This window comes from Embiotoca jacksoni, unplaced genomic scaffold (genome assembly GCF_022577435.1).
Source record: "Embiotoca jacksoni isolate LCO1_2020_lvr unplaced genomic scaffold, fEmbJac1.0.p SCAF_14, whole genome shotgun sequence".
Lineage (NCBI taxonomy): Eukaryota > Metazoa > Chordata > Actinopteri > Embiotocidae > Embiotoca > Embiotoca jacksoni.
Window position 1 is genome coordinate 10692190 of NW_027185274.1, and position 27516 is coordinate 10719705.

General features: G+C 39.2%; 1 protein-coding gene across 4 annotated transcripts in view; it reads left to right on the forward strand.

Moving 5' to 3' along the window:
• The window catches only part of gria4a (glutamate receptor, ionotropic, AMPA 4a), a 100367-nt gene that overhangs the window by 63922 nt on the left and 8929 nt on the right, over positions 1-27516 (forward strand). For 2 of the 4 annotated variants that reach the window (XM_069147911.1, XM_069147913.1), the window contains exons 11-16: positions 2229-2435; positions 3683-3898; positions 4833-4993; positions 17111-17309; positions 20565-20812; positions 23857-23971. In XM_069147911.1, the coding sequence (XP_069004012.1) occupies positions 2229-2435; positions 3683-3898; positions 4833-4993; positions 17111-17309; positions 20565-20812; positions 23857-23971 (1146 nt within the window). Of the gene's footprint in view, positions 1-2228; positions 2436-3682; positions 3899-4832; positions 4994-17110; positions 17310-20564; positions 20813-23856; positions 23972-25624; positions 25740-27516 lie in introns of all 4 variants that reach the window. The other 2 variants (XM_069147912.1, XM_069147914.1) reach the window with 1 other exon arrangement.

The following is a 27516-nucleotide window of genomic DNA, read 5'->3' on the forward strand; positions in this document are numbered from 1 at the left end:
GCACATCCTCATTACCTCTAGTCCTCATCCCTACAGCGTATCAGTGTTGATGGCTCTGTTAGAGGGAATTTACTTGAAACTGTTTTGCTGTTCATTAACGTTATGATTCATGTTGAGTCAATGGAATAAGTGCCCCAGGAACTGTTAATGCCTCTGATAATGACATTTAATGAGAAATGTTTTTGGATGTTCTGACACAAAAGGGCAAATTTTTGTATTTGATGATGGTGATAATGATGGTGGTGTTTGTGATAAATTGTTTCAGAAAAGAAAAGTTCAGCATAAATTAAGTAATGAATTCTCATTTGAATGGTTGGTTTTGGAACAAATGTATTTTGTTTTTAGCAAATCTTGTTCTTATGAGTGAATCACGGTTTGTAAGTAATGATGTCGTGCTGTGGGTGGTTTTTTTTTTTTAAGTTAGTCTTAAACTGTGTTTGTCTCATAACTCGTCATATCTAAATTTAAGATTATTGTCATTACTTTATATCTGTGGCTGCACAGAGAAATGGACATTCATCTCTTCAAGAATTATTTAAAAAAAAAAAATGGAATTCAATTAGAATAAGAAACAAAAGTGCCTGTTTACAAATTATTTAACAGAAAGAAATCAGAGTTTCTACCTACCTAGTTATTAATGATGAACTCACTATTTCAAGTTATGAACAAGAAGAGTCATGCATATGCAGCTGTCTGAGGTTGTACTTTGACACAGTATTTTTATGTTCATCAGGTACTTTTTGTACTATGGTCACCATTAATTTAGTTTGTTAGCATGCTAACATTTGCTAATTAACAATAAACACAAAGTTCAGTAGAGTATTTCCAAAGTATCCATTTTTACATCTGGATACATGTCAGTCCGTTGATTATCCCTATTTAAAAGAATTTCAACTATATTACCTCTTAGTCACATACAAGTACACAAGTTAAAGGTTTTATTTCAAGCTCTTTGTTTACTGAAGAGAAAGTGAATCAACATTAAATCCAACTTGCCTCTGTAGGTTTGTTTGTATTGTTCAGCTCCCGTTGTAAAATTGTTTTAATTCCTCTGCCTGCCTGCTTCTGAGCTCGACTCACTCTCAATGTATTTCAATTTCCTGGATTGAAGATTCTTCTGTCGATTCCACCCAGATCTGTGTCAGAGTGATTTCATTGCTCATTTGACCCCTTTTAAAACATGTCAGTATTGATTAAATTAGTATTTGATTAAATTGTACTTGTTTTCAATGTGAATCAATTTCCTGAATGAAGAATTCAATCCAAAACATGTTATCATTTTTTATTGTGTTTTATTATCTTCATAAACGGGTTCATAGCTTCATAGTGTTGGATATTATAAAAGCCTGTTTGATTAATTAGATGAGATTAGTCTTTGATTAAAAAAGGGTTTGATAGCATTTTAATAGGCTTGGTTTCAGTTGGATTACAGGGTGAGCAGCCTCAGGCATAATATAATAACTCCTGATAGATGCGCTGTCACTCAAAAGCCTGTTTGTGCATTTCTTTTCTTTGAGGAGATCCTTGGTGAAGTAATGTGACTGCGTACTTGTGTGTGTGTGTGTGTGTGTGTGTGTGTGTGTGTGTGTGTGTGTGTGTGTGTGTGTGTGTGTGCGCGCGCGCGCGCGCGCGTGCGTGTGCACATACACGTGTGTGTCTCCTTCCTAATACACCCACCGTCTCACAGAAATCGCTTTACCTCTCACAACACATTATAAAAGCAGCAGTCTTCCTTCTTTTCTTTCGTTTTACTTCTTCCTCTGTATTTTCCTCCTCTCTGGTAAATATCTTCCGTCTCAGCATTTGTGTTTTACTAAGTCAGGTAAAGGTTGGAGTGATGTAGAGTGAGATGGAGCAAACAGTTACAAAAACATATGATGGGTGATTTGTGCATGGTCCTACATGTACAGTAAAATCAGTCTCTTATGATATGCATGTATTTTATAATTCAGCTCTCAGACGCTGGTTTCCACTTTGCCTTCGTGGAGTAGAACTGAATCTGGTCTGCAGCATTGCATTGGTGTATTTCATTGAGCTGTGTCCCTCTGGGTGTGATTAAAATAAGTAGTATAGGTTTCTTTTCAAATTCTATGTGCCTATATTTTCACTTTTTTATGTATGTGCTGTCCCCTTGTGCATTGCTTACAACCAAACTGCTGGTTCCTCTTGATCACTGCTGTCGTATTCCTCCAAACAATTGTCTTTCTGCCCTTATGCTGGTTTTGTAGGAGGGTCCTTATGTGATGCTGAAGAAGAACTGGGAGCTTTATGAAGGCAACGACCAGTTTGAGGGATACTGTGTGGACTTGGCTTCAGAGATTGCCAAACACATCGGAATCAAATACAAGATCTCCATCGTACCAGATGGGAAATACGGAGCCAGGGATCCAGAGACAAAGATATGGAATGGCATGGTCGGAGAGCTTGTGTACGGGGTAAGGATGGAAAACAATAGACTGGAAATAATGTTTTGGATTGATTTTGGTTCACCCATAGCCATCAGAGTGTGATGTTCAAATTATATCACAATAAAAGTACAACAAAATCTAAAATGTTGGCCTCTGAACAGTTGCATGGAATCAACACAATTCTGGCAGAGCGTTATTAAAATTTTAAGATTATAATCTTTGCAGAAAACATATAGACTGCAGGGCAATTACATCACACAATAGCTGAGAAATATTCAAAATAGCTTAGAAACTTTTCTCAAGCTCTGCGTCTCTTTAGTTAGTGCGTTAGTTTTCTGCATTGATGCTGTGTCATGAAGGGTTCACTTATCAACTTAGTCAATTATACCATTGACTTCCTTGCACAGTCTGAGATTTCACATTGCTGCCTGAAAACAAACTTTCTGAACATGCAGAAGACAATGTCAGTCCTCACTTTGAGGAAGAGCGAAAGTTTATATGTTGTTGCAGAACAGTGACAGAATTAATTACCCTCCCGAATCCGTAGTGGAAGGTGACACAGCAGAACCGCTGCACTGACTAATCAGGTTTGATTTGCTCCAAACACTCCCCGTCCTTTCGGATGGCTCTTCTGCCACACGGAGAAAATACATATAAGATGTCCACAGCTTGTCGTCCACGTCTCTTTATTGTGTTCTCCTGCTTTCTAGATGTAATTTATTTCCTCTGCCTTCCTGTTTTGTGTTGGATGTGTGGATGTTTGATTTGCCCCTGCCCTCTCCTCCCTGGTTTCCTTCCGTATCACTTCTGACGTCCTTGTGTTTGTTTTGCTGTTTATTCTCTTTGCATTGCAACATCTTCACTCCTTGTTGCGAATGAGCACTTGCTATTTGATATGCTGTTATTGTAGCTTTTTTCAGTTACGACTGCAGACATTTTTTCGACACACTCAGGAATTCAGAAACAGATACTGGGTTCACTGAATGAATGATGAATCGACTCTATAGAATTTGCATGTGTGTGTTTGTGTGAGCTCGGTAATGCAAATGTGTGAGACCTTGCTGACTAATTTATATTCTGGATGTGTCACTTTCATGCTTACATACTATATGAAATACTCTTCTGTTATCCTGTTTTCCCCCGCTCCCTCCTCTTGATTCTTTTAACCATTTTTTTGCTCCATCTTCTTCTCTCTCCTGCGATATCACCAGTCATTGCAAATTAACTGCATTATATTGTGGCCCAGCTGACCTCCCCACCCACCTTCTTTGCAGAAAGCAGAAATTGCAGTGGCCCCGCTGACCATCACTCTGGTGAGAGAGGAGGTGATCGACTTCTCCAAGCCCTTCATGTCCCTGGGAATCTCTATCATGATCAAGAAGCCTCAGAAGTCTAAACCAGGTGTTTTCTCTTTCCTGGATCCACTGGCCTACGAGATCTGGATGTGCATAGTGTTCGCTTACATTGGAGTCAGTGTTGTGCTGTTTTTGGTGAGTGACGTTACGTTGCAGGACTGTAACAGGAGAGTTATTGGAGGGTTGGGTTCAGTGATGAAAGAACATTTAGCTCTCAGGGTAAAACATACTTCTGTACAATGAGCTGCAGTCCATGTTGCTCCTGCGTATGCTAATAGGACACATTTTCTGTTCATTTAAAGTCAGTTTGCACAACATAGATAGAGAGGATGAGACTTCTTACATGACAGATTTCTGTCAGATGCCTTTTTCTGATAATATAATATGGAGTTATCGTTCATCTCTGCCAGTAAATACTTTTTCACTGCCTTTACTCCTTCAACTGAAATGTTGTTTACTGCATTGCAGAAAGCTTCTGGGCAGGTTAGCTAATTAAGGGTTTCCTATGTGGACAGAAATAGCACAACATAAAGCATATGTATGCCAGATATGCAAATACATCATGTGAAATATTAAAGACACGCTCACTTTCACATACACAAGATCCTGTCAGAATAACGTATGACACCAGAGTGTCTGAATATTCAAGGAAACATTTTTCTCTTTTACATCAATCAGAAAGATACCTTCCACATTTTCCTTTACATGATCTGTTATGAATGATGAACAGATTTCTCCCTCTGTTATTTAGTCTGCTCTTCAAGCCTCTGCCCACCTATAGAACAAAACCACAGGTGATTTCAATAATGTGGGCTGTTTGGACCTTTATCATCCAGTCTGGTGACATCATGCATAACTTTGCCCACCTCCACCTGTATCAGTTATTGTTGTAAGTCGCTTGGGATAAAGGCGTCAGCTAAATGAAATGTAATGTAATCAACCCAAATAAGTGAAAACATTTGTGTGGGTGTCCAGGACGCTTAATATGTTTTAATTTATTATTTTTATGGACCTGCTTTGCTCTTTCTTATTTTATGGTTTTCAAACTTACCTTCCTCTGCTGTCTCAGGTGAGTCGCTTCAGTCCGTATGAATGGCATGCAGAGGAGCCAGAGGAGGGTGCCACAGAGCAGGGCCCGACTGACCAACCTCCCAATGAGTTTGGGATCTTCAACTCCCTGTGGTTCTCACTGGGAGCCTTCATGCAACAGGGCTGCGACATATCGCCACGGTGAGGAAGGAAAATCAAGCGTGTCTGAGACAATCCGAGTTCATTTGTGAAGGGAGTAAGAGATAGTATTTGAGGCTGTATGCAGGATGTGTGTGTCTGAGCTGGGCAGAGTGTGTGTGTGTGTGTGTGTGTGTGTGTGTGTGTGTGTGTGTGTGTGTGTGTGTCTGTCTAACTGTCTGTAATGTTTGAGTGCTCCGGTATTAGGCTGTGATGACAATGTGAATCACCTCTGTTAGCACTTTGGGGGCCTTCACTGAACTGGACTGATACGCCAAGACATTGTGGGCTGCACACACAAACACAGAAACATAAAAGTGAGAAGAAAACACCTACACACAGTCCAGCGGTCATGTCCATATGGGTCCGTGATGGTGGAAGATTTAGCAGTTTGCTAGGTGTATATGAATTTTTAATGCGCCACTGAAGAGTCCAGATGTATTTTTAGAATATTTATAAGAAAATGGCATTTTATTATTGATAACCTGAGAATGCAGTTTAGTGAAATATTCATAGCCAGCATCCTCAAGACCTTTAGGGAGCAAATCTAAGGAGAGAAGGAGCAGCAGGGAGAGCTTCACACCAAAATAAAGGAATGAGAGGAGTAATAGGTGATGAGCTGAAAGAGGAGAAGAATCTGAGTACTTGTGCCTGAGAGAAAAATACAAACTCTGCCTGTATGTGAATATAAACTTCACACGTTAAACTCAAGGTGGAGATGAAGCGGTACGGTTATGTTGTAGGACAACGACGAATGGTTACAAATCCAGATTTCCTTTTGATACATACATTTTTTACTGTGTAGCCCTAACACATTGACAGTAACAGCATTAATATATAACCACTTCCTGTCCAGTTGAACATGTTCTTCAAGGAAACAATTTTTGGTAAGTGTTCAGAATAATAAATGTTTCATTTTAAGGCTGTTTATATAAAAACAGTTGATCATTTTATTATTAAGACTACTCCCATCTCAGCATTTATACATGTTCAGCTATTTAAAAAAAAATATATTACTGACAAAATATTATCCCAAAAACGTATCTTTTGTTTTCAAAACTAGTTCACAGCACGTATCCCTCAAATATTTCCTCTGCATCCATATTAGCTTTGCTTATTTGGCAAAAGAACAGAAGTTTCTAATCAGCTGTCCAAACTTTACTTTCTTCCTCCAATTTTTTGTTTTGTTTTTGTTAATCTGTCCTTCTCTTTTACTCTGTCATCCATCTCTTCCTCACTCTCTCCCCTTCCCGACACCTTTCATCTCCCTCTCCTCCCCACTTCACTGTGACTGACAGGCCAATTCTAGCCCCAAAACACGAAACGGAAAACACTCGCACCAGCTGCACGCACACACACTCCAAGGCACACAAGCATACAGGACGTGCACATGAATACACAGACTCTTTCACACACTCTTTTTACACATGCAGAAAAGAAAAACAACACCCCATGTGCAGTTTCGCAACAATCCCACACACGCATGCAGACCTCTCCATCACTTGCAGGCCCTGTGCATAAGCTACAGCTGTCATAGCGATAATGTGATACTTAACATGAAGCCTGTGTTCGTCATATAAATCACTCGGTCCTGTCACTTCCAATACAGCACAAATCCTTTTATAGACCAGGATTACAGCAGTCATAAATGCCAGAATATATTCTTACAATGAGAAATATGTCACTTATATCGTTTTTATTCTTCTCCTTTCAATTTTATCTCCTGGACTTTTGATGTGTGTTTTGATGTTTCAATACAAATTTAAGTCTGAGATGTGTTTCTCATAAAGGTTGCCCATATGGTGATAATTTACCATATAAATGCATGTGAAATTAAAGTGATCGTAACGCATGTATCATTATTTCAGTCTCATGAGATAAACCATATTCCAGTGACTGGTATGTATGTTGTGTGGCTATATTCCCACTGATGATCATAGAGAAAATTGATGGCAACATGCTGTAGATTTAGATCAGGGTATGTAACCCCCTATTGTACACACAGGAGATCTTTGGAGATGCATATCTCTTAGTTGTAATATTGACAATATAGGGACACACTGGGTGCTGAATTCCTGCTTCCTGCTTCCTAATTGGGGAGGGGGGAGGTGTAAGAGCACTCAAAAAACAGCTTATGGTGGCACACAAAAAAACCAGCATACTCACCTTAAACCACAAATCTATTTAAGACAACACTGCAATCCCTATACTGTATAAATATGTGTCAGTGAGTCTGCATTATTTTACCACTAATTATTTTTAACAACAGCTTCACTCCTACATGTGATAAATATTTAACAACAACATGCATCCTCTCCCTTTTTTACTAAAAAGAGACTACAAGCTGAGAAACATTTAGTTTGTTGGACTTTTATGGTGAAAACAGTGTGCAGCACATAATGAGTCAAGGCGCGCTTAAGGACGACAGACAAGGTATGAAGCTACCGTTTTGCTGTGTACACACAAAGTAAGGGTATTTGTCTCTGAATGGCTTACGCCGCTTGAGTCGTGAGGCTTTCTGCTTTCATAGGATGTATAGTTTGTCAAATTTGATTCACAATGGGCCAAGGCCATTCAAAATGCAGCAGTATTTCCAGTCAGCCCATATTTAAGGCCCTTGAAAAGACTAAAATCAGTATTTTTGCAGGAACAGCGTACACGTATAATCTGTCATGCTCTGCTCCCTATTTTGTTCGACCTGTGCATCTACTGATACACTGTGCTTCACTGCATCGTGATCATCATCACCTTACTACAGGATTTAGTGAGCGTCACCTCCGCTGACCCAATGCTGTCTGAAGGAGGAGAATTTGTTATTTTCATGTGGGCTTAAGTAAATGCTGCAGGGAGTGATGAGGCTTTACTGATGTGCTTAAGCACGTCCTCTTTTTCATGTTTCCCCCCTTCTTTTCATTTAATATTGTACTTAGAACTAGAGATTGAAAACATGTTATTGCCTTGAGTGTGCTGCCTATTCAAGTTGTTGTGCATGTGACAATAAGGCTCTTGATTCGTGAATTATTAATATAGCTTCACATTTTAGCATTCCACATAAACTGAGTTAAATTTACTATTATGTAAAAGGATAAATAAAAATATCAAGACATAATGGTCCAAGTCACTGGAGTCATTGATATAAACAGGAAATAAACCAGGCTTTTTGACTTGAAGTCATGTGATGGATGAGCCTCTGTGAGGCTGTGCCCTGCAAAAGATAGTAGTTCATGTCATTATAATGTCATATCATTTTTATTACTCCTCAGTTTGATTCCTTTCATCTTCCATTCCCTTGTTCACCTTTGCAAGCAGGCAAAATCAGATCGCTTATTCCAGTCACATCTCACAGCCGAAATGTGCATTAGCTACATAAAGACAAAGATACAGTATCATCATATCAAAGAAAAACATTACTGCTGTCCTGCTGCAACTCCTTCATGTCTCCCATATGTATCCAGTATTTCATGTTTAGCTTAATGGACATTTGTCAACATGCTATATACGATAGCATATTCATGTTTTTATTTCCTCAGTTTATCTACCCTCCTTTAGATATGCAGTAATATCTACAAACAACATCATGAACTAATTACTCATGAATGAGAACACATAATTGAGTTTCTTGCTGTCTTTACTCAACAGACCAAATCTGCAGGGTCTCAATTACAGAACATAAGAATGTTCTGTGTAAATTTAGGCCAGTAATATAGGTACAGTTTAACATGAAAACCAGTAGTGGAGCTTTAGAGTCGTGTGAAAAAGTAAGAACATCACATGGAAACTGTTGTTGTTGTTTTTACATATTTGAACAAGCAAACGCTTGATCCTCTTTGAAACAGTCCCCACAGAAAAAGTAGATAAAATTGAACCAAACTACGCAGAAAAATAGCTTTTTCAATAATTTATTTAAATGTATTAACAGTACTATACAAGGTGGAGAGGAAGAATTTTAATATAGCTCATGTTAATAGTAAGTATGTTTGTTTAATTTGTTGGAATATCATGAAGCAGAATGCACCAGTAAATTGATCTCATATCATTGAATACGATGATGTCATCAAAGTGCAAATTAATGAGCTGTTTTAAGTGAAGTCAGTTGAGACATTAACTAATAGCATCTACACCTTCTTTCAAAACTTTATATGCTGGATTCCTTCCGTTATTCCTATAACTGCTTTATTTGCTATGCACATTTCCAGCTCGAGTCATTAAATCAAGTTAATGGACACAGTCATGCCAGTCACAACTCACAGAAGAATTTTTCAGTAAATAATTACTACATTTTTCATCTCCCAGATGTCTGCCCTGGCCATGGGATGCTCATTTTTTGTTCTGATTTTATCCCCTCTCACCTCCACTCTGCCACCTGTATTGTTCCCAACCAGCTGGCAGGGATCCGAGTATTGAGGTTGACATTTACTGTGCAGTTGGAAATAAAGGGAAGGAGGCAGCCTCTACAGGAAGAAATGTTCCTCCAGACTGTTTGAATACCTTTTTGTGTACTGTATATATTTTTGTTCTGCTTTGCAGTTTTCCCGGTTGGCTCTTTACAGTGTATTTGTGTTTTTCTGTTTTAAGTACCGCATCTCTTCTGTCCTGTTTTCGGTGTTGTATTATATGAGCGTCTCGCGGTCAAGTGCTCCATATCTCGACACTGGTTGTTTGACTCCCTACGCTCTGTATGTGTGAGACTGTGTGTATTGTGTACTGAGCTGCCATAGTAGGTCCATTGGTATTCAGCGTGGGTTCCTCTTTCTGTGGTGCAGTCATCTCTGCAGTCTGGGAGACACAGTAGAACACACACTCCCATTCAGCTCTTCCGCTTCCTCCCTTTCTCTATTTTTTAAGCTATCTATCTATCTATCTATCTATCTATCTATCTATCTATCTATCTATCTATCTATCTATCTATCTATCTATCTATCTATCTATCTATCTATCTATCTCTCTCTCTCTCTCTCTCTCTATCTCTCTATCTCTCTTTCTCTCTGTCTTTCTCTCTCTGTCTGTCGGTCGTGTTTTCTCTTCATCTTTCCGTTTACTTTCTTTCTCTCAGCCTCAATCTCTTTTTTTTGCTCTCTAGTCATCCTCTTTGTCAAGTGACATTTTCATAGCTAGAAATAGCCGTGCACACGTACGGTGACGTGTTTGCATGCATATGAATGCAATCACTACCGTATCTTAGAAACCCGCACACTCCTTCCCTTTTAAACACAGCGGCTTGTGTTTCCTTCACCTTTCCACTCAAGCACAAGGTAATGGGTGCCAGCAGACATGAACATATTTACACACCCTCACACATTGCCACAGTGACCTTGATAAGGCATTTTCTCCACCCACCTGTCATCTTTCAGCCCAGGCTTTTGGGTTTTTAATGTCAGTGACTGACCTGCTCACAACATAAAATGTGGCAATAGAGTGACGGACAGGTCGGTGATGGCACAGCAATTTTTTTTTTTTAAAGTAGTAATTCATAAATTGTAGTAAAGTGTGAGGGCCTACATTGGTGAAGACCAAGTGCAGGAGAGGGAGAGGTAAACTGATCATCAGTGAACATCTCAAAGGGATTGGATTGGATCTGTCTCTGTCAATAAACATCTGAAATTACAGCTTTCTTCTCTTGTGTGCGAGTGTGTTGGGGTGTGTGGTTGCATGTCTGTGTATATGGGTGTGTGTCTACCGCTTGCTGAGGGCATTTGTGCACTTCTGGAGAGCATGTATTTGTGTATGAGTGTGTGTTTGTGAGTGTCATGTGTAAGTATTGATCAACTGGCTGTGGGTGTGTTGAATAGTTAATGGAAGCAACAGATCCAGCTAATGGCATGACTAACTAACTGCAGTGGGGCACTGAAGCTTACTGAGTAATTAATGATTAGTCTCAAGGTCACTGATTAGAACCCAGTCATGCTCACTGACTGACTGTGTTTATGAATTTCACAAGTAATCCTTTGCATAAATCCTGTGAAGAATTTGTTCAGTGCTACTTGCTCTCAGCGTCTCGCATCTTTTCTGCTTCGCTTTTACAATCCCTCTTATTATTTTCTTGCATTACGCCTTTCATTATCTGCCTGCTATACCTAATCTTTAAACTATTAATCAGATGTTTTTCATGCCCGTCTCTTTTCCTTCGCTCTTTATTCCGCCTTCATCTACTGTGAAGCATTCCTGTATACTGTGACGTATTCTCTCAATGAATTAAACAATTCACTTTCTTTCACACCTGTAGTCATTGTCAAGAAAAAGATAAAACAGACAAGGGACAAGAAGAATAAGGGGTGTTTTCTATATGTATTTCTGTCTGGATTATTCACTCTTGACTCCCAAACATTCATGCTTAATTTCCCCAAACATCAGCCACACTTCTAACTGACAGACTTGGCATTTGTTAACATGTCTGTCACCATTACTTGATGAATTTGGAGGTGTTCAGAGACATCTTAGATGGAGCTGTACTGAATAATGAAAGTAACAAGAAATACTGTATAATGCGTTACTTTTGCTGCTGTTTTCAAATAGCTTGCCTAAAACTGATCTTCCTTTCAACCAAATGAGAATATAAAACACATGCAAGATAATATGTACATATATACACACACACACACACACACACACACACACACACACACACACACACACACACACAGCCTAAAATACCAATCACTTCCGTCAAGTAAAGAAAATCCAGATTGATTGGATGGAAACAAACAGCATAGCTCAGAACGGTGTGGCAGTGTGGGCGTGTATGAGGGAGAAAGAGGAACAGCATGCCATTAATCTTTCACACAGAGGATTGGGGAGGCAATCTGTTGGCTATCATAGATGATACATGACCCGCTATAGAATGATTCACCTGTTGCATACCAACACACACGACACATCTACACACACGGGCGGCACACTCATACAGATGCGTCACATAAAAAAAAATCGAAGACGTCACTGCCAAAGAACTCCCATGTACACCAAAAGGTATTCATACAGCAGCAAAATACACTACACATATGTGGAGACACGCACACACACACAGTTGTTCGCGTGCATGCTTGCGCACTCTCACCCATCATCTAAATCATGCACCAGAAGGCAAACATGTTCTTTGACTTCGTTCCAAGGCCAGATATTAGTTAATACCTCCCTCACCCTTTTTCATACAGACACACACACACACACACACACACACACACACACACACACACACACACACACACACACACACACACACACACACACACACACACACACATTCAAACAAATCAAGGTCTTCACATTTAGAAATAGACAGGGTGTTAATCATGTCACCCTCAACCAGCCGATTTTCCTTTCCTTTGCCTATCAAGCCCCCATGAGATGAGATTAAAAACTGCACATACAATAAATGGCCTCCCCCAGTGATGTGATGGGGTCAGTGGCGTAGTGCAAAAATCTGGGACCTGTACATGTGTAGACTCAGTGGCCTGCTAATGTTATACAGTAAAACAGTCATGTCTTTATGATAACTAATAAATCAGTGAGTGTGAAACTATGCCTCTGTAGTTGGGATCATGCTTAATCAGCTTTAAACACTCTAAAAGTCTAATTAATCTTAAATCATTTCAATTTTCAGTGTCATAGTGTAATAACGTCCCGAATCTTTGCTTTAAGGTTTTACAACTATTTCTGTGACACATTTTTAAACTTCATTAAACCCTGAGCATAAGGAAAAGGTGGAAGGCTAGCTTACTGCGACCCCTATAACAACAAAGGATCACTGTATCACTGTGTTTCATAATAAAAGATAATCAAATAAGACCTCACTGGAATCAGGTTTAATTTAAGAATGAACTTAAGATGAAATAATAGAATTAGATGTTTTTTGTTCACTTGAGGTTAATTTTGCCACAGGTTGTGCATGTTTGGTGATTCATTCAGCTAACTGTACAAGTATAATATAACCTTGTCTCTAGCCAAAATAAATTAGTTATAGAAATGTACTGTATGCATTCAGCCGCTGCAGGTAAATTTATGAGCCAAAGAAATTAATCCGTCAAAGAATACAGCTGGAAATGAAGCCTAGTGTTGATAAATGCAGCATTTATTCAGTTGGGATGACAATTCTATTGCCAAAAAAAAAGAGAGAGTACTCTAATTATCTAATGAGCAACTTAACAGACTGTGTAAACATGCATTAAAGAATTGGAATTATTCCCAGGTTTCAGTCAGAGGCTGACTCCTGAAAAGCTTTGAAAACAGGCAGCTTAAGTTCCTCCATGATGTTACGGGATTGTTGATCAGCTCTAAATTATGTGATTTAAGTTGTGCAAACACTAAACCATTTGTTTTTTGTTATAAAGTTTAACTGCTTTCATATTTACACACACCAGAACTTAAAGTTTTGATTTGCTTTATTCAGCAGTCTAAAATCTGACTTTACTGTGCAAACTCAATAATAGTTAAATAAGTTAATTGTCACATTTGGAAAGCTGCTTTTGTGTGAAATGTTAAATTCTTCCCAACTATTGAGTCTGTCATGTGCATTTTTGGTATTAATAATGTTGGTTATACTTAGTCTGTTTACACAATTAAAGGCCATTAATGTGTGCTTCAGTTAATTTTTTTTCTTTGAAAATGTCATGCCCTTAAGCTGACAAGAAGCTACTATTATTCAGCTGCTATTTGCTGTAAGATGTGTGGAGAATCTTTGTAACACTTTTATGCTCTTGTATTAAGTATTTATAAGCAGTATATAGACCTTGAATACATGATTTAAACACAGTATAACATAGTATTACATGAACTTAAGGGCATTTTAAGGACATTTAACATGTTAATGTAGAGTCTTTTTCAACAAATACACCTTCTGTAGACTACACATATTTCATATTATTAGAACTGTGTTTTACTACATTGTTAATCATAATCTGCTCGTACTCTAGCCAATACTCACAGCCCACTGGAGGTGTTTTAAAAAACATTAAAAAAAAAAAAAAAAAAAAAAAAGACTGCTTCCTAATCGTCTATTAAATGTTTATAATGCTGAGGAATGCAAGAAGGACCAATTCAAAGGGAAACGTGAGTATTTTCCTTTAATTTGGGGTTTAAATTACTAATCAGGGTACATTTTTTTTAAATCGGTTCAGTTGTGAGCGAGGGTGTTTCAGTGGCAGCTGCAGAACGTTCTGCAATCTAATACTTTGAGACAATTGTAAGCGGCCAATGGACATTCACAAAGAGTGCTAGATTTTGCTACTGACATTCTAAGATTTCTAACACTAAAACTTCAATGGATTGCTGAAGTGACAATCCCAAACACACGAATCAATCTGTGCCCCTGCTCTCAGGTTCAACGGGTTGATGGAATGGAAGCTGAATTTCTGTCACATTTTGGTAATATTATGATTGTTAGAAACAGACTAAATAGTAGGTGCACAGCAGAAAAGTGTACTGCTCTTTAACGTGATCTCCATCTACAGTCATACTTTTTAGCTTTACCGTGCCTCACTCCATCAGGCCAGATTCAAATGCTGTCAAAACTCATTTACCAGCCAACCAATCAGATCACATGCCCCTTTTGTCCTCGTTAGGAGATCCTGAGGATGAAAATGACTATGCCGTCCATGTTCCGATGTGCTCTGCAGTTGTGTAGATTGTCCAGATATGTCCTGACCCGTTTCAATAATGTTTTGCCCTCCAGGGTTCTGTGCTGGTTACGTGAGTGAAAACCATGAATTGTAAACTCAGAAATGCTCCAAAAAGTTAATCAAACTTAAACTCTGATTTTGTCAGAACCTTAACAGAAATCGAACACAGCTTGAATTAGTAAGAGGTTAAAAAATATTGTGACTTGTTTAAATTTTGGAGGGTGCTTCTACTATAAAGTATGCCGGAGCTATAGGGCTCCGAAGCTGGCTGGGTTTTTGCGACGAATCGCTATCAAAAGTCATGGAACTCTACCTGATCGAGAAGTTTAAAAAAAAAATGTGTATGGATATCCTAATAAGTATGAGCAATAGTATAAATGTGCCATTTTCATTGGCACACTGAGTAACAGCTGGCCAAATCAAATATTTTAATATGTAGTTAATTCCAGGACCCTTATTTTCCATTGCTTTTGAAAGTCTACATTTTAGTATTGAACTTTTTCAGTATTGAACTGCTGTCAATCCACCTTAAAGTTTCACTTGGTTAAAAAAAAAAAAAGTTTCTCGTCTCTTAAGAAATATAAAACAAAACCTAACAACTCTTTCTCACGAGAATCCATCACAGTATATGCCAGGTTCATTAATTCAGGCAAACAGATCAATGCCTCAAGGACAAACACTATCAATTCATATTTGTGTGTGTGTGTGTGTGTGTGTGTGTGTGTGTGTGTGTGTGTGTGTGTGTGTGTGTGTGTGTGTGTGTGTGTGTGTGTGTGGGTTAAAAGTTGTGCTGGGTTTTGAACAGCAGCAGAATACGGAGTTGCTCAGAAAGGTGACAATTTATGCTGAGTCAGGCATCAATGCACCTCTCCACTTTTATCTCTACAGCACACACTCCTTAAAACTGAGCCCTCCTAAAACATAACTCGCATATCGCTGCTTTCGCATGAGAGTAGTGTTACCGCCAAACAGCCTGTCCAAGAAATATTAGGCCTCACTTTGTAATTGCATTTAAGAGGATATGATTATCATTAAATGTCACCATCATCAAATGTTGTTGAAATGGCAATAATGAATGTTTTTAGTAATGGCTCATATTATTATGTATATAGTGAAATAATTTGCTCATAGAGCCCACGGATCATTTTCACACAATTAAGTAGTTTGCCTTAGCTCAAGGTTTTGAGCATCTCTTTTTTTTTATTTAATGCTAGTTTTTGTTCCATATGGATGTATAAATAAGCAACTCAAAAGGTGATGAGTCAGTGTCGTTTTTTTCCCTACAACCAAAGCAGTTATACATTCAGTTATTGCAATTTTTAAGAAAATAATTAAATGAAACCAGTAAAGTTTTAGAAAGTACTGCCATTTGATGGTTTGGAAGATTTCTTAAAATGAAAATGTCTGTCACTGACTGTGTGTGTGAGTAATCAAGGGATAAAGTTATGCCGAATGCTGCGATTTCCTGTTTCTGTTTCAAATGAAATGCCCTCATTTCAAGTGAAAAATGTTACATATCCAGACATAGTTTGGGTTTTTAATGATTGTTCAAGGTGGCACATTATCAAATCACTGATTTCCTGAGGAACACTAATAACGTGGAGGTATTCATAGTTCCTGTGAATGTTACATTCAACTACACACTTTACTTGGTTCAGATTAGACCTGCCAGAGAAAAACATGTTTCTTTTCATTCTCTTTGAGTGTGATGACTCTTTTACATTTAACACTGGGCAACTTTTAGTTTATGTCTCACCGTACCGTCTTCACTCTTTTTCTCACTCTTTATCAAGATGTTTTATGTTGCTCTTTCTTCCCATTAAAATCTTAAGGTTTTTTACCGATTGCAACACTTAAAAGAAAACTCAACATCACCGTCTTCTACTTTCTCTTTTCTCTTATAAGCTCACTCTAGCTTGCCCTCGTTCCCTTTACTCAATGAAAACAAGCTCAACAAACCTAAACGAATTGACGTTTACTTTGATGCTCTTGCTCACAATTGGTAGATAAAGAGAGTAAACGTGGAAAAAAGGGAGAGAAAGAGGTTGAGAGAGAGATGGAGAAGCGCCCAGATTGCAATCTGTTTCATGTAGCCTGTGTTATTGTTAGTGCTGAATTGGTTTTGGGGTTGAAAGACAATTACTTTGGCAGCAATGTCAGTTTTACAGTCATTCACACAGTGGTGTGGAAATGCTTTGTGAAACTAAAGTGTTTTGTGTTGCATATCTTTGACTCGGTAACTAAAGTAATTATCTTTCCTTCTCGTTTCTCTCTTTCTTTTTTGTTTTTCTATCTCTTATGTTATTTTGTTTTATCCCTTGCACATTCACCTTCATCTCTCTTACCTACTCCTCCTTCTGCTAATTACTCATCTGTAATTTCTTTCTTTCAACTTTTCCTCTCTCCAACTCTCACTCCTCACTCCCCTCTGCCTCTTTTTTTTTTTTTTTTTTTTTTTTTTTTTTTTTTGTTCTCCCTACCTCAACCCCCTTTATCTTCTCTGTAGGTCCCTGTCTGGACGTATTGTCGGCGGTGTGTGGTGGTTCTTCACGCTTATCATAATTTCCTCATACACAGCCAACCTGGCTGCCTTCCTCACTGTGGAGAGGATGGTGTCACCTATAGAGAGTGCAGAGGACCTGGCCAAACAGACAGAGATAGCCTACGGGACACTGGACTCAGGTTCTACCAAGGAGTTCTTCAGGGTATGGACTCATCGCTCTCTGCTCATTTATTTGATTCCTGGTGAGGTTTCAGGCTTTTACTGTTAAGTAAAGATAATTTGATACCGAGATCAGGCTGCAGAAAAGCCAGAAAGTCTCAGATGAGATGTGGGAGGACTATTTTAATCCTGCTGGTCTCACTCTTATTAAAAGCCCAACCACCTGTGATCACACACAAAATCCCAAGGTTTCAGGTATAGCATACATTACATGATTTACAGAGAAGCGTACATAAGAGATGGCCTCGATAGTACTTTCCACAACAACCAGAAAAAATTTTACGTTACCTTATGGAGTTTTGCCGCGAGTAGTCTAGCAGGGAAATATTTTGTGTTTCTATGTAGCGCGCACATAGCAGCAACAAAAACAACGAGCAACAGAATCTTGAAGTTATCTGTAAAAAAACTTTTAATCCAATAGGAAGGCAGAGTTATGAGGGCAGTATTGTTCCCTGTATTGAAGTAAGCAGTAACACTCTGCTCTGACTGAAGATGGGACAAGGACAAGTGACTAATGACAGTGTAAATGGATTTACAATAGTCCAGGTGGGAGGACGGGAATGAATGAATCACTTTTTCCTCATCTTGAATTGAGAGAGGCTTAAATTTTGAAAGAGACACTAAGCTGACGTGTCTGGCTTTCACTTTCCAGCTCATTTGTTTGTAAAACTTCAAGGCTTCATCACAGTTCACTGAAAGATTTTGAAAGAGTACGCTGAATACTAGCAAAAAAAGGACCTGTTTCACCCATGTGGGTTGCAATTATATAAATACTCCTAATACTAGACACACACGCACAAAATGCTGATGAGGACCACATTTTTCTGCAGACACGGGCAAAGATCCAAGTCACTATATGTCCAGAAACAAATCTGCACAGTCACATGGTCATGCTCCATGTAAGAGTTGTTTGTGTTCTTGAGCATGTTGTGTGTATATATATATCAATCTACAGTTATGCTTTGTAAGAGTGCCTGCACCAGTACTTGTATTTGGGGACATGGGGGTGCCAGAGGAGGAAAGGGGAGGTTGTGGCAGACAGTTTGTGCTCCTGTGAGTGGCTCTGGCATCATCAACATAACGAGCAGGCTGAAATCTGTGGAGGGTGAAAAAGCAATTTACTCTCCCACAGCTGAGGGGGGATTCACCACCACCATTAATTATCTTTGTGTGTGTGTTTGTGTGAGCGTGTGTGTGTGTGTGTGTGTACATTTTGTATGTATGTAAGCAGGCATGTATGCATATTCAGCAACATATGTATGCTTTTCATATGTAGGTTTGAGTGACATTTAAAAGTGTGTCCATTATGTGGCTGCTTGAAGGTGACTTGCCGCATTCATTTCCTCTTCACAGCCACACTTGTTAAAGAATCTGGAAAGAGTCTTAACGTATTGTCACACATCCATCCCTCCAAGGCCAGTCGCTGCTTTTTACGTGAGCAGCATCAACTGACTGACTGTCTCATTGGGATGGAGGGAGGGTTGGAGGGATGGATGTAGGGATGGAGGGATGGATGGAGGGATGGATGGAGGGAGGGAGGGAGGGACGGAGGAATGGATAGATAAAAGGAAGGAAAGAAAGAAGCACAGAAGGGCTGGAGTTCTAAAAAGGGGGATGGTGAGAATCTACGATAGACTTCGGCAGACAGAGTAAGAAAAAAAAAGACAGAATAGAGAGAAAGAAAGGGTATAATGGAGAGGGGTGGAGTCTACTTGCCCTCTTGGATATGATTGACATTATTATGGGATAGGTGTCCGTCACGCACTAGCAACACCCTCACTCACACACACACACACACACACACACACACACACACACACCATCCCCCGGGTGCTGGTTTCAGTGGCTGAGGCCGTAGCTTGTTGCTTGCAGAGCGACAGAATAACACTTTATCACCCGGAGAGAAAGAGAAGAAAGATACGGGACGCTTGTGGAGGATGACAGTTTGACTGCGCTGCTTGTTATTTTCACTCTTGAGTACACACAGTTCACACAAACACATTTAAACTGGTGCACACAACTGCACGCACACACATATGCCTGCTATATACACGACACAACGCAGTGAATAGTATCATGCCAGACAGATGTCCTCTAAAGATCTTCTGAATTCATAGCTGCACAGCTGATTAGTGTAGCACTATTCTAGTCATAAACTCACTTAAAGTAAGATTGATGCTTGACTTGTCAAGGGAGACATAGTATTACATTTTAAATGTGGTTATAAATGTCATTATATACCAGAGAATCAAAAATGGAAGATGGAAGACACAGTCCTCCATCAGAAGTGCAATTTTATTCAAGGACTATAAGTGGGAAAATCAGCCACAGCACTTTGCTCTCCATCATGAGAAACTGTAGCAATAAATGAAATGTAGTAAAAATACATTTAACAATGTTCTAACACAGCACACTCTGTGCAAGTGCGATCTCAGTGCTTTATCACCACTTTTTTTGGTGGGTTTTTTTTCCCATGTCATTGTGTCAGCATAATGAATAATGCACTTTGTTATCTCATTTTTACATCTTACATTTTTTTCGTGTTTTCTCTGCAAAGGCAACAAGTTTATTTGAATAATCGTAACTCAGTCACACCATTCATTCCTTGTCATTCCTAAAACATCAATCTCTTCAAATAGGTCACAAATACTGTATATAGTTTGAGTGAATAATTGATTTCTTGACTATTTTCAGTGCCAGATCAATGAATATTTAGTGATTACATATTTACAGTTGAAGGTGTACATCGGACTGACTCAAAAACTAGTGTAACTGTGTTCATGGTAATGAAGGAACATAACCAGTGCAACTCACTGCTATGTTTTCAAAACAAACAATGTCAAATGTACCAAAAAGCCAATCCATTACCTCTCCCTTACAGAAAACCCCATAAATTTCGCATTTGCAAAAATTCATGTGATCACGTGACCACATACACATGTGATTATAGACATGTGAAACATGTATTTTCCCCAATGGAAATGTGGTTTTAGAACATTTTCACGTGTGTAGTTTATGTGTAAAGCCCACATAGAGTCCCATGTGAAACCTTTTTCCACTTATTTTCTCCCAAGTCGCATCATGTAATCATGTGGAAAACGTGGGAAACTTATGGACTCACTTGACAAAAAAAAACTTGACTCTAAGGGATTAGATTTGGCCTTGTACAGAAGCAAAATGAAGTCCATTTGTTCCTAATCAACCTGTGCTTTCTCCCATTACCCCTCCTCCATCCCAGAGGTCCAAAATAGCCGTATACGAGAAGATGTGGTCTTACATGAAATCTGCCGAGCCAACTGTCTTCACCAAAACCACAGCGGAAGGCGTGGCAAGGGTCCGCAAGTCCAAGGGGAAGTACGCCTTCCTCCTGGAGTCCACCATGAATGAATACACGGAGCAACGCAAGCCTTGTGACACCATGAAAGTCGGAGGGAACCTGGACTCCAAAGGATATGGCATTGCTACACCGAAAGGCTCACAGTTAAGGTGGGTGGAATAGTGTAACAATAGGAAACAGTAACGACGGTGATACTGTACTATTGCTGCGATATTCCACCTACCCTGCTGTGCCTTTTATACTAAACCAAGATCAACCTGTCAGTGCTGTCGGGTGATAATTTCTTAACCACAAAAATTTTAAACTGCCTGTAATTGACCATTTTTGGATATCAGTGGTTATTTACAACCATTTGGGCAAAAAAAAAAAATGTTAGGTTATTGAATCAGAACAGTTTATATATTTATTAGTTAAGCTACTAAAGCAAAGAAGCAATTGTATGTTTTCACCCAGCAACAGCGACATAGATTAATGTGTTAAAAATTCAGATTATGTGTTTCATCATACGTTCTCTAGTTCCCTTATTTCTTTCTGTTTCTCTTGTTGGCTGTCTTTTTCTTTTTTTATTGTTTGTAATTCTTTCAGATTGTTTTTGTCATGCTTTTCCTCACTCTCTGTTAACTTAGAGAGCATGTCACCTCCATTTCTTTGTGCTGTGACGCTGGTCCATGCATCCCTTTATGTTTTTATCCTTCCATTCGTATCTGTTGCTCTTTCAGTCCTTCTTTTTCTCCACAGGGCCACCTTTCAGGTAACTCTGTCCATTTGTCTGCTGTCTCTCATCTATTTGTTCCTTGATGATGATGATGATGATGATCAGATAGATTTATTGAGTATGACCATGAGGAGGTGCAGAACCTCAGACTGCTGCCACTACATGCAGAGCTGCGGGGGGATTTATAGACAGACAGGAAATATAAAGTGAGGAACAGAAAGCAGAGGGGCCTGGTCAATGGGGGGATCTAGAAAGTAAACATATTGCATGATCCTGCAACAAAAATACTGAGTCACAAACGAAATGAAAAACAGTATATCAATTCTTGAACAACTTAAATTGGTAGGTAATTGAACAATGCCAAATGAAACCCTAAATAGCAGAATAATCAGCAGTATATAAAAAAAAATAATGCACAACAGTGTGCAGAAACCTGATTAAAGAGAGCATAAGATGGAGGAAACTAATGAGAAAGTGACTGAGTATAAGTCCTAAAGTTGGTTATTTGATGTTGTTTTTCCCTCAGCAGACACTTGTTTCTTTGGCTTATTAACTTGAGCTTACAGTAACAGTCCCAATAGGTTTCATTGAGGTGTGCTAGCAATGCAAATAATTCATTTTTCTGGTGACTGTAACAGCATTATAGAGACTTTGTCTTCCCAATGTGACAAGTGCCTGCTGAGGGAAAATAATTGAGTAAATCAAGCAAAGCTGGACCACTTGCTCTCTCCTCTCCTCTCTCCCTCCATCTTTCTCTGTCAGCATTTCAGATTTTCAGATATGTAAGGCACAACACAAACAGCGCATCAGCCTCACATCCTGTCCTATAACTTTCCCCTGTGTGTGGTGCAAAGTTCATCAAAACCCCAGTCACCCAGTAGTACACCTCTTATTATGTATAATTAAAAAAAAAAAAAAAAAAAGGGGGTTTCCGTTTATGAGGGAAAAGTCACAGACAGCAGGTGGATAGGTTCCGTTTAAAGCCCCCCCAAAACACATTCCTGGGACTATCCACGGTTGTTTCTGGCTTCTCTCAATCCGCGGAAACACGGTCGTCCAGACGCACACACGCGGCTGTGAGTGTGCATGTCAGGTAAGCCTGCCTCTCCTCCTGGTGCACTAATCAAAGGGCTAATTTGATTTGATGACGTTAATGAGAAGCATGAATACTCTGATGATTAAAATGATTATAAATAGTGATGTATGCTGTCTGAAGTATAGCTACTTTTGATATGACTGTGACTGTTATTATCATGAAGCTCAGACAAGTTTGAACTGTTTTCATCCATACTTGTGTTGATGAGATTAGTCATGGCCTGTTGATCAGATCACCCCAGAGAACACTGTCTCTCTCTGAATCTCTTGATTATCGTTACTTAGGAAATTATTTTGAATATCTTAAGCAGTGAACAGAAAGTCATGTCTTTTAAAAAATTGATTTTGTTGAGTGGGAAGAGCCAGCTCTTACCTGCAGTTTAACATCTGAGATGAGATAGGCATACAGATAAGAGAGGTGTACAGAAAAATGGGCGGACTAACAAACAAGTAGGCAGTGAGTGCAGCGACCTTTTTTGTAAAAGATGAGCCCGGTTGATTACAGAATCTGACAAACAAAAGTGTGGTCAGGTGACAAATGTGGCAGGAGGTCCTGTACTGGCTGCTGTAAAAAAAGCAGAGATGCACCAAATTAAGAAAGATGGGACAAAAATAATTTAGAAAGAGCATACAGGGAATAGATAACAACATCACTCAAGCTCCTGCTATTGACGGGCCTTGCACCACATCTAAAAAGCGGAAAAACTGCTGATTCACCTATTTCAACAGGATATAGGAAAGTTGATTTTAATAACGTACAAAATTACCTAAATTATACCAGATATATTGAGCTTAGCTTTGCACACACTGCATGACTGCCGGATATTTCGCCCCGTGTCCCTGAATTGTGTTTGGAGGTCAGTTGGAGGGCTGTAAGAAGCTGGAGCCACACAACCACACGCACGTACACAGACACGTACCTTCTAGTAGGAGGGTAGGAGAACAGCAGGAGGGAACAAGAGCACCATCAGCAGGCTGCCGAGACCTGGTTAACACACTTTATACCAGCAATCTGACACTCACTGTGGAGCATCCTCTGTTCGTGCCGCCTGATACAGGAGAGCAACAGAGAGGAGACGACAGCTATGTAACAAGAATTATTGTAATACCAAAAACTACCACATAAATAGAAACAAATTTGAAGAACATCCTCGCAGTGGGAAGAAAGTCAAAGAGAAATAGTGAGAGAGAACGTTGCCCAGGGTGTGTCTCTCCCCTCTAACTCACCTTTGTGCCTTCAACCCCCCCCCCCCCCCCTCTTCCTTTCCCTTTCCCTTTCCCTGTCCTCCTGGCTGTGGTCCCCGTCCATCTTGTCTGTTTGTCCCTCCATCCTCTGCTCTGACCAAACTATCTTATCTGTTCCTCCCTTTTTTTTACATAAAGAAATGCGGTCAACCTGGCCGTGCTAAAACTCAACGAGCAGGGCCTGTTGGACAAATTGAAAAACAAGTGGTGGTATGACAAAGGAGAATGTGGCAGCGGGGGAGGGGATTCCAAGGTTAGCCCTCTCTGTCTGCCCCCCCCTACCACTAGGTGACGGGGGCCGCTCACTAGCTAAGCTGCTCGCGACGGCCCCCCGTCCTGGGTGTGTGACACATGCATCTGCCCCGGCAAAGAGTTAAGCAGCGTAAAGGGAGGGCAAAAGTAAAACCGTAAAAATCTCCCGAGACAGCCTGCAGCTTCAAAAATAGGCACAGTGTTGCATCTGTTGTCAGTGGTGTGTGCCTCTTTTTATATGAAAGGTTTGGACACAGTGACAATAGTTCCCTTGAACTTGTTGAGACATATAAAAGCACAATTATTATCTGGTAAAGGAAACGCTCCAAAATAATGGCTTTTTTTTTTAAAGAATCAATTGGCTGTGCATTTTAGAGACCAAGAACAAAATTGCCTGAAAAAAATCAATATGTCATGTGATTTATGTTAAATCATAAGAAAAAGAATTTCATTTTCAATATAATGCAGGAAAATACTGTACGTCCCTTTCTTGGGTGAGTGCCTGCCAAGATAAATCAAGCACATTTCGTAATAATAACCATTCCAAATGGGCTTGGCACTGATCTGGTAATGCCCCTCTGAAAGGACAGCATGCAAGGTAATGGGAAGATGTTTAAGTGATGGATAGCTGGAAAAATAGAGAGCAATTACTGTCAAGACAGGAATATTTGCCCCCTAGTGGCAGCTCTGGGAAGAGGCAGGAGCAGGAGGAGCGCTTTTAGTGAGAGTCAAAGAGCAAGAACAACGAAATGAAACTTATCAATTCTGCAACTGAAAATCTGCATGAGGACATAGCAGATGAGAAAGGTTTAACAAAAAGAAAAAACAGATGCAAGTGAAATTATTGCTCAGATTGTTTAAGGCTCGGGTTGACTGGAGGCAGACGGGAGGATGAATAATTGATAGAAGCAGAATACAATTACAGGATAAAGTTTCCTTCGGGTACTGTTTGTATGTCTGCTTTCAACAAATCTATTTGGAGATTCTTGTTTCAGTTCAGTTATCTTACTTGTGTTAAAGACCTTGTAGATATTTTACTGGATAAGTCAATACTTTGACCTGTCGGCAATGTGAAGTCATAAGATTGCCAAAGTCGTAGGAATTTACCCTCTAATGACCATGAATGTCCCAATTTGACAACTATCCATCCAAAGGATTGTCAAGATATTTCGGGCTAAATCGAAGTAGCCTAGCGATTTATCGGGTCAATAAAATGTGCAAAAGAAAAGATAGAAAGGGGCTTTCTATGGCCTTCAAAGTCTGTAGAGTTTATGAACTCCTCAGCTTCACTTGCAAACCTGCTGCTCACTCTCCCAGTCGTAGCACAGAGCCAGCCTGATGCCAATAGTCCTGGCTTAACAGTATTTGCCTCTGCTTTATTATCGGATCAGCTGGGGCAGCATGGATGTGTTACCTGAAGTGACAAAGGTGGGTCCCACTCATATGTCTGTAGCTCGCCTTAGCTCCTCGCTCCCCCCAGCCCCTCCTCAACGAGCATACACACATGTACTCAGTGGGATCCATGCTAGGTTACTTGATCTAAACAAAAGTTGTTTTTTTTTGTGACTGAGCTGTTCAATGCAAATGTGAAATACTCTAATAACATAAAATAACATGACCTATGATGTTATTTATGTTATTTTTACACGCGAAGAACCCCAGTAAACCTTGCAGTTTTGAAACTGAGCGAAGCAGGCGTCTTAGACAAACTGAAAAACAAATGGTGGTATGACAAGGGAGAGTGTGGACCCAAGGACTCTGGAAGTAAGGTCAGTCTCACGCTGCTGTGGCCCGCAGAACGCTAGCCTGAAACTCATCCTGAATACGCTCCAGATTACTGCAACTACTGTTTCATAGCATAGCATTTTAAATACTTCTTCAATTAGCCTGAAACATGTCTAGAACGTGCTCCACATTAGACTTAACTGACAGTGATTTCGTACTGCATTTTATTGCATGCTTCTATTTTGATGGTGGAACACATTTACCTAATTTTACACCAGAAAAAAGACAAATTCTTGTTCAGTTTCTGTAGCAATCTGTGGCAATCCCATTTCCATTACAGTTAGTATTTGAAATGTTTGAATTTGATCATCAGCCAATTTTCACTTTCATGTTTTTATTTTAATCCCATACAGTGTGCTAGGCCATTGTTGGTAGCCTAAAACTCATGAGAGTAGCACTTTTTCTTGAGCATCAGATATAGGAACTTGTTGCAATTACAGGCTCTTGCTTTTATATTTGAGATTTAATCAGGACTTTCTTGTTATTTCCATAAAGTTGAGTATTTCTGGTAATGCTTTATTTCTGATCCAAAGTTTCATAATTTCCTTTCATAATTCCTGGAAACAACTCCTTTTGGAACCAGTAATAGGTCAAATAAAGCACAGATATCAGGGTTAATATCTGTAAAAAAAAAAAAAAAAAAAAAAGTTTTTTTTTTTTGTTGTTTTTTTGTTGTTTTTTTTACCAGATAGCTGAACATGCAAAACTGTAAATTTTGGCAACAAGTGAGAATAGAATTCAACATATTTCTGTAGAAGAGATTACAAGATACGAATAATTAAGATTACGACTGCTTGGATTTACGTAGAGCACTTTGTTCCTATGGAACTGCTTATGAGTGAATCAGAATAACTATCTCAGAACTTTTCCTCTATTTTTTGTATAATTGGAACTAAATTATTGTTATTTTCAGGAATGTTTTGACAAAATAATCACAGAACCATGAGATAAAGCATTACCGTGTTTTGTGGTAGCATTTCCATTCAAATGTTACAGCTTAATTTATACCGCATATCCCAATGTTAAAAACATTCATCAAAGTTATTTTCTAAGTATGAAAAAAGTTGTTCGAAAGGAACATTTTTACAATATAAAATATGGAAGTTATTTTAAATTGTTAGTGTGTGCTACTGGAGCCTTTACATTTGATTAGAACTAGAGCAACATGTTATCACCGCTCAGATTAAAACCTGCTCTGTTATTCATTTAAAAGTGATTTATACTTGCTACACTGACACACCTAGAAATGTTTTGTAGTTCTGTTGCAGAGATGTAGTATATGTGTGTAGTAGCTGTGGTGGCAGTAGTGATGATTGTAGTTTGCTTTTGTAGTTTGTGGAAGTAGAATGCAGTAATGTGATAATTCATAATGATATTATAAGTTTAGTAGTGTAGAATAGCACAGTTGTAACCATATACAAATTGTCTCAATATTTTTCTCTGATAGTCTCCATTTTTTTTTCTAACTCACTGTATCCTATTTCTCTCTGCTTTTTCCCACCTTTACCTCTTATTCTGACCATCCCTCATCTGTAACTTTCCTCCAACTCACATCCTACTTGCCTCTCTTCTTCATTAACCCTCCCTCGTCATCCTGCTCCACTTCTTCTTTACTTTTCATTTTTACCTTTATTCACTTCCAACACTTTATACACTTTTGTCCACCCACCATTTATTTACTCCACCCTTCCCTTACATCCATCCTTTCATTTGGCTTCGACTCCTCTCTCCCTCCCTCCCTCTCTCTCCCCCTTCCCTCTC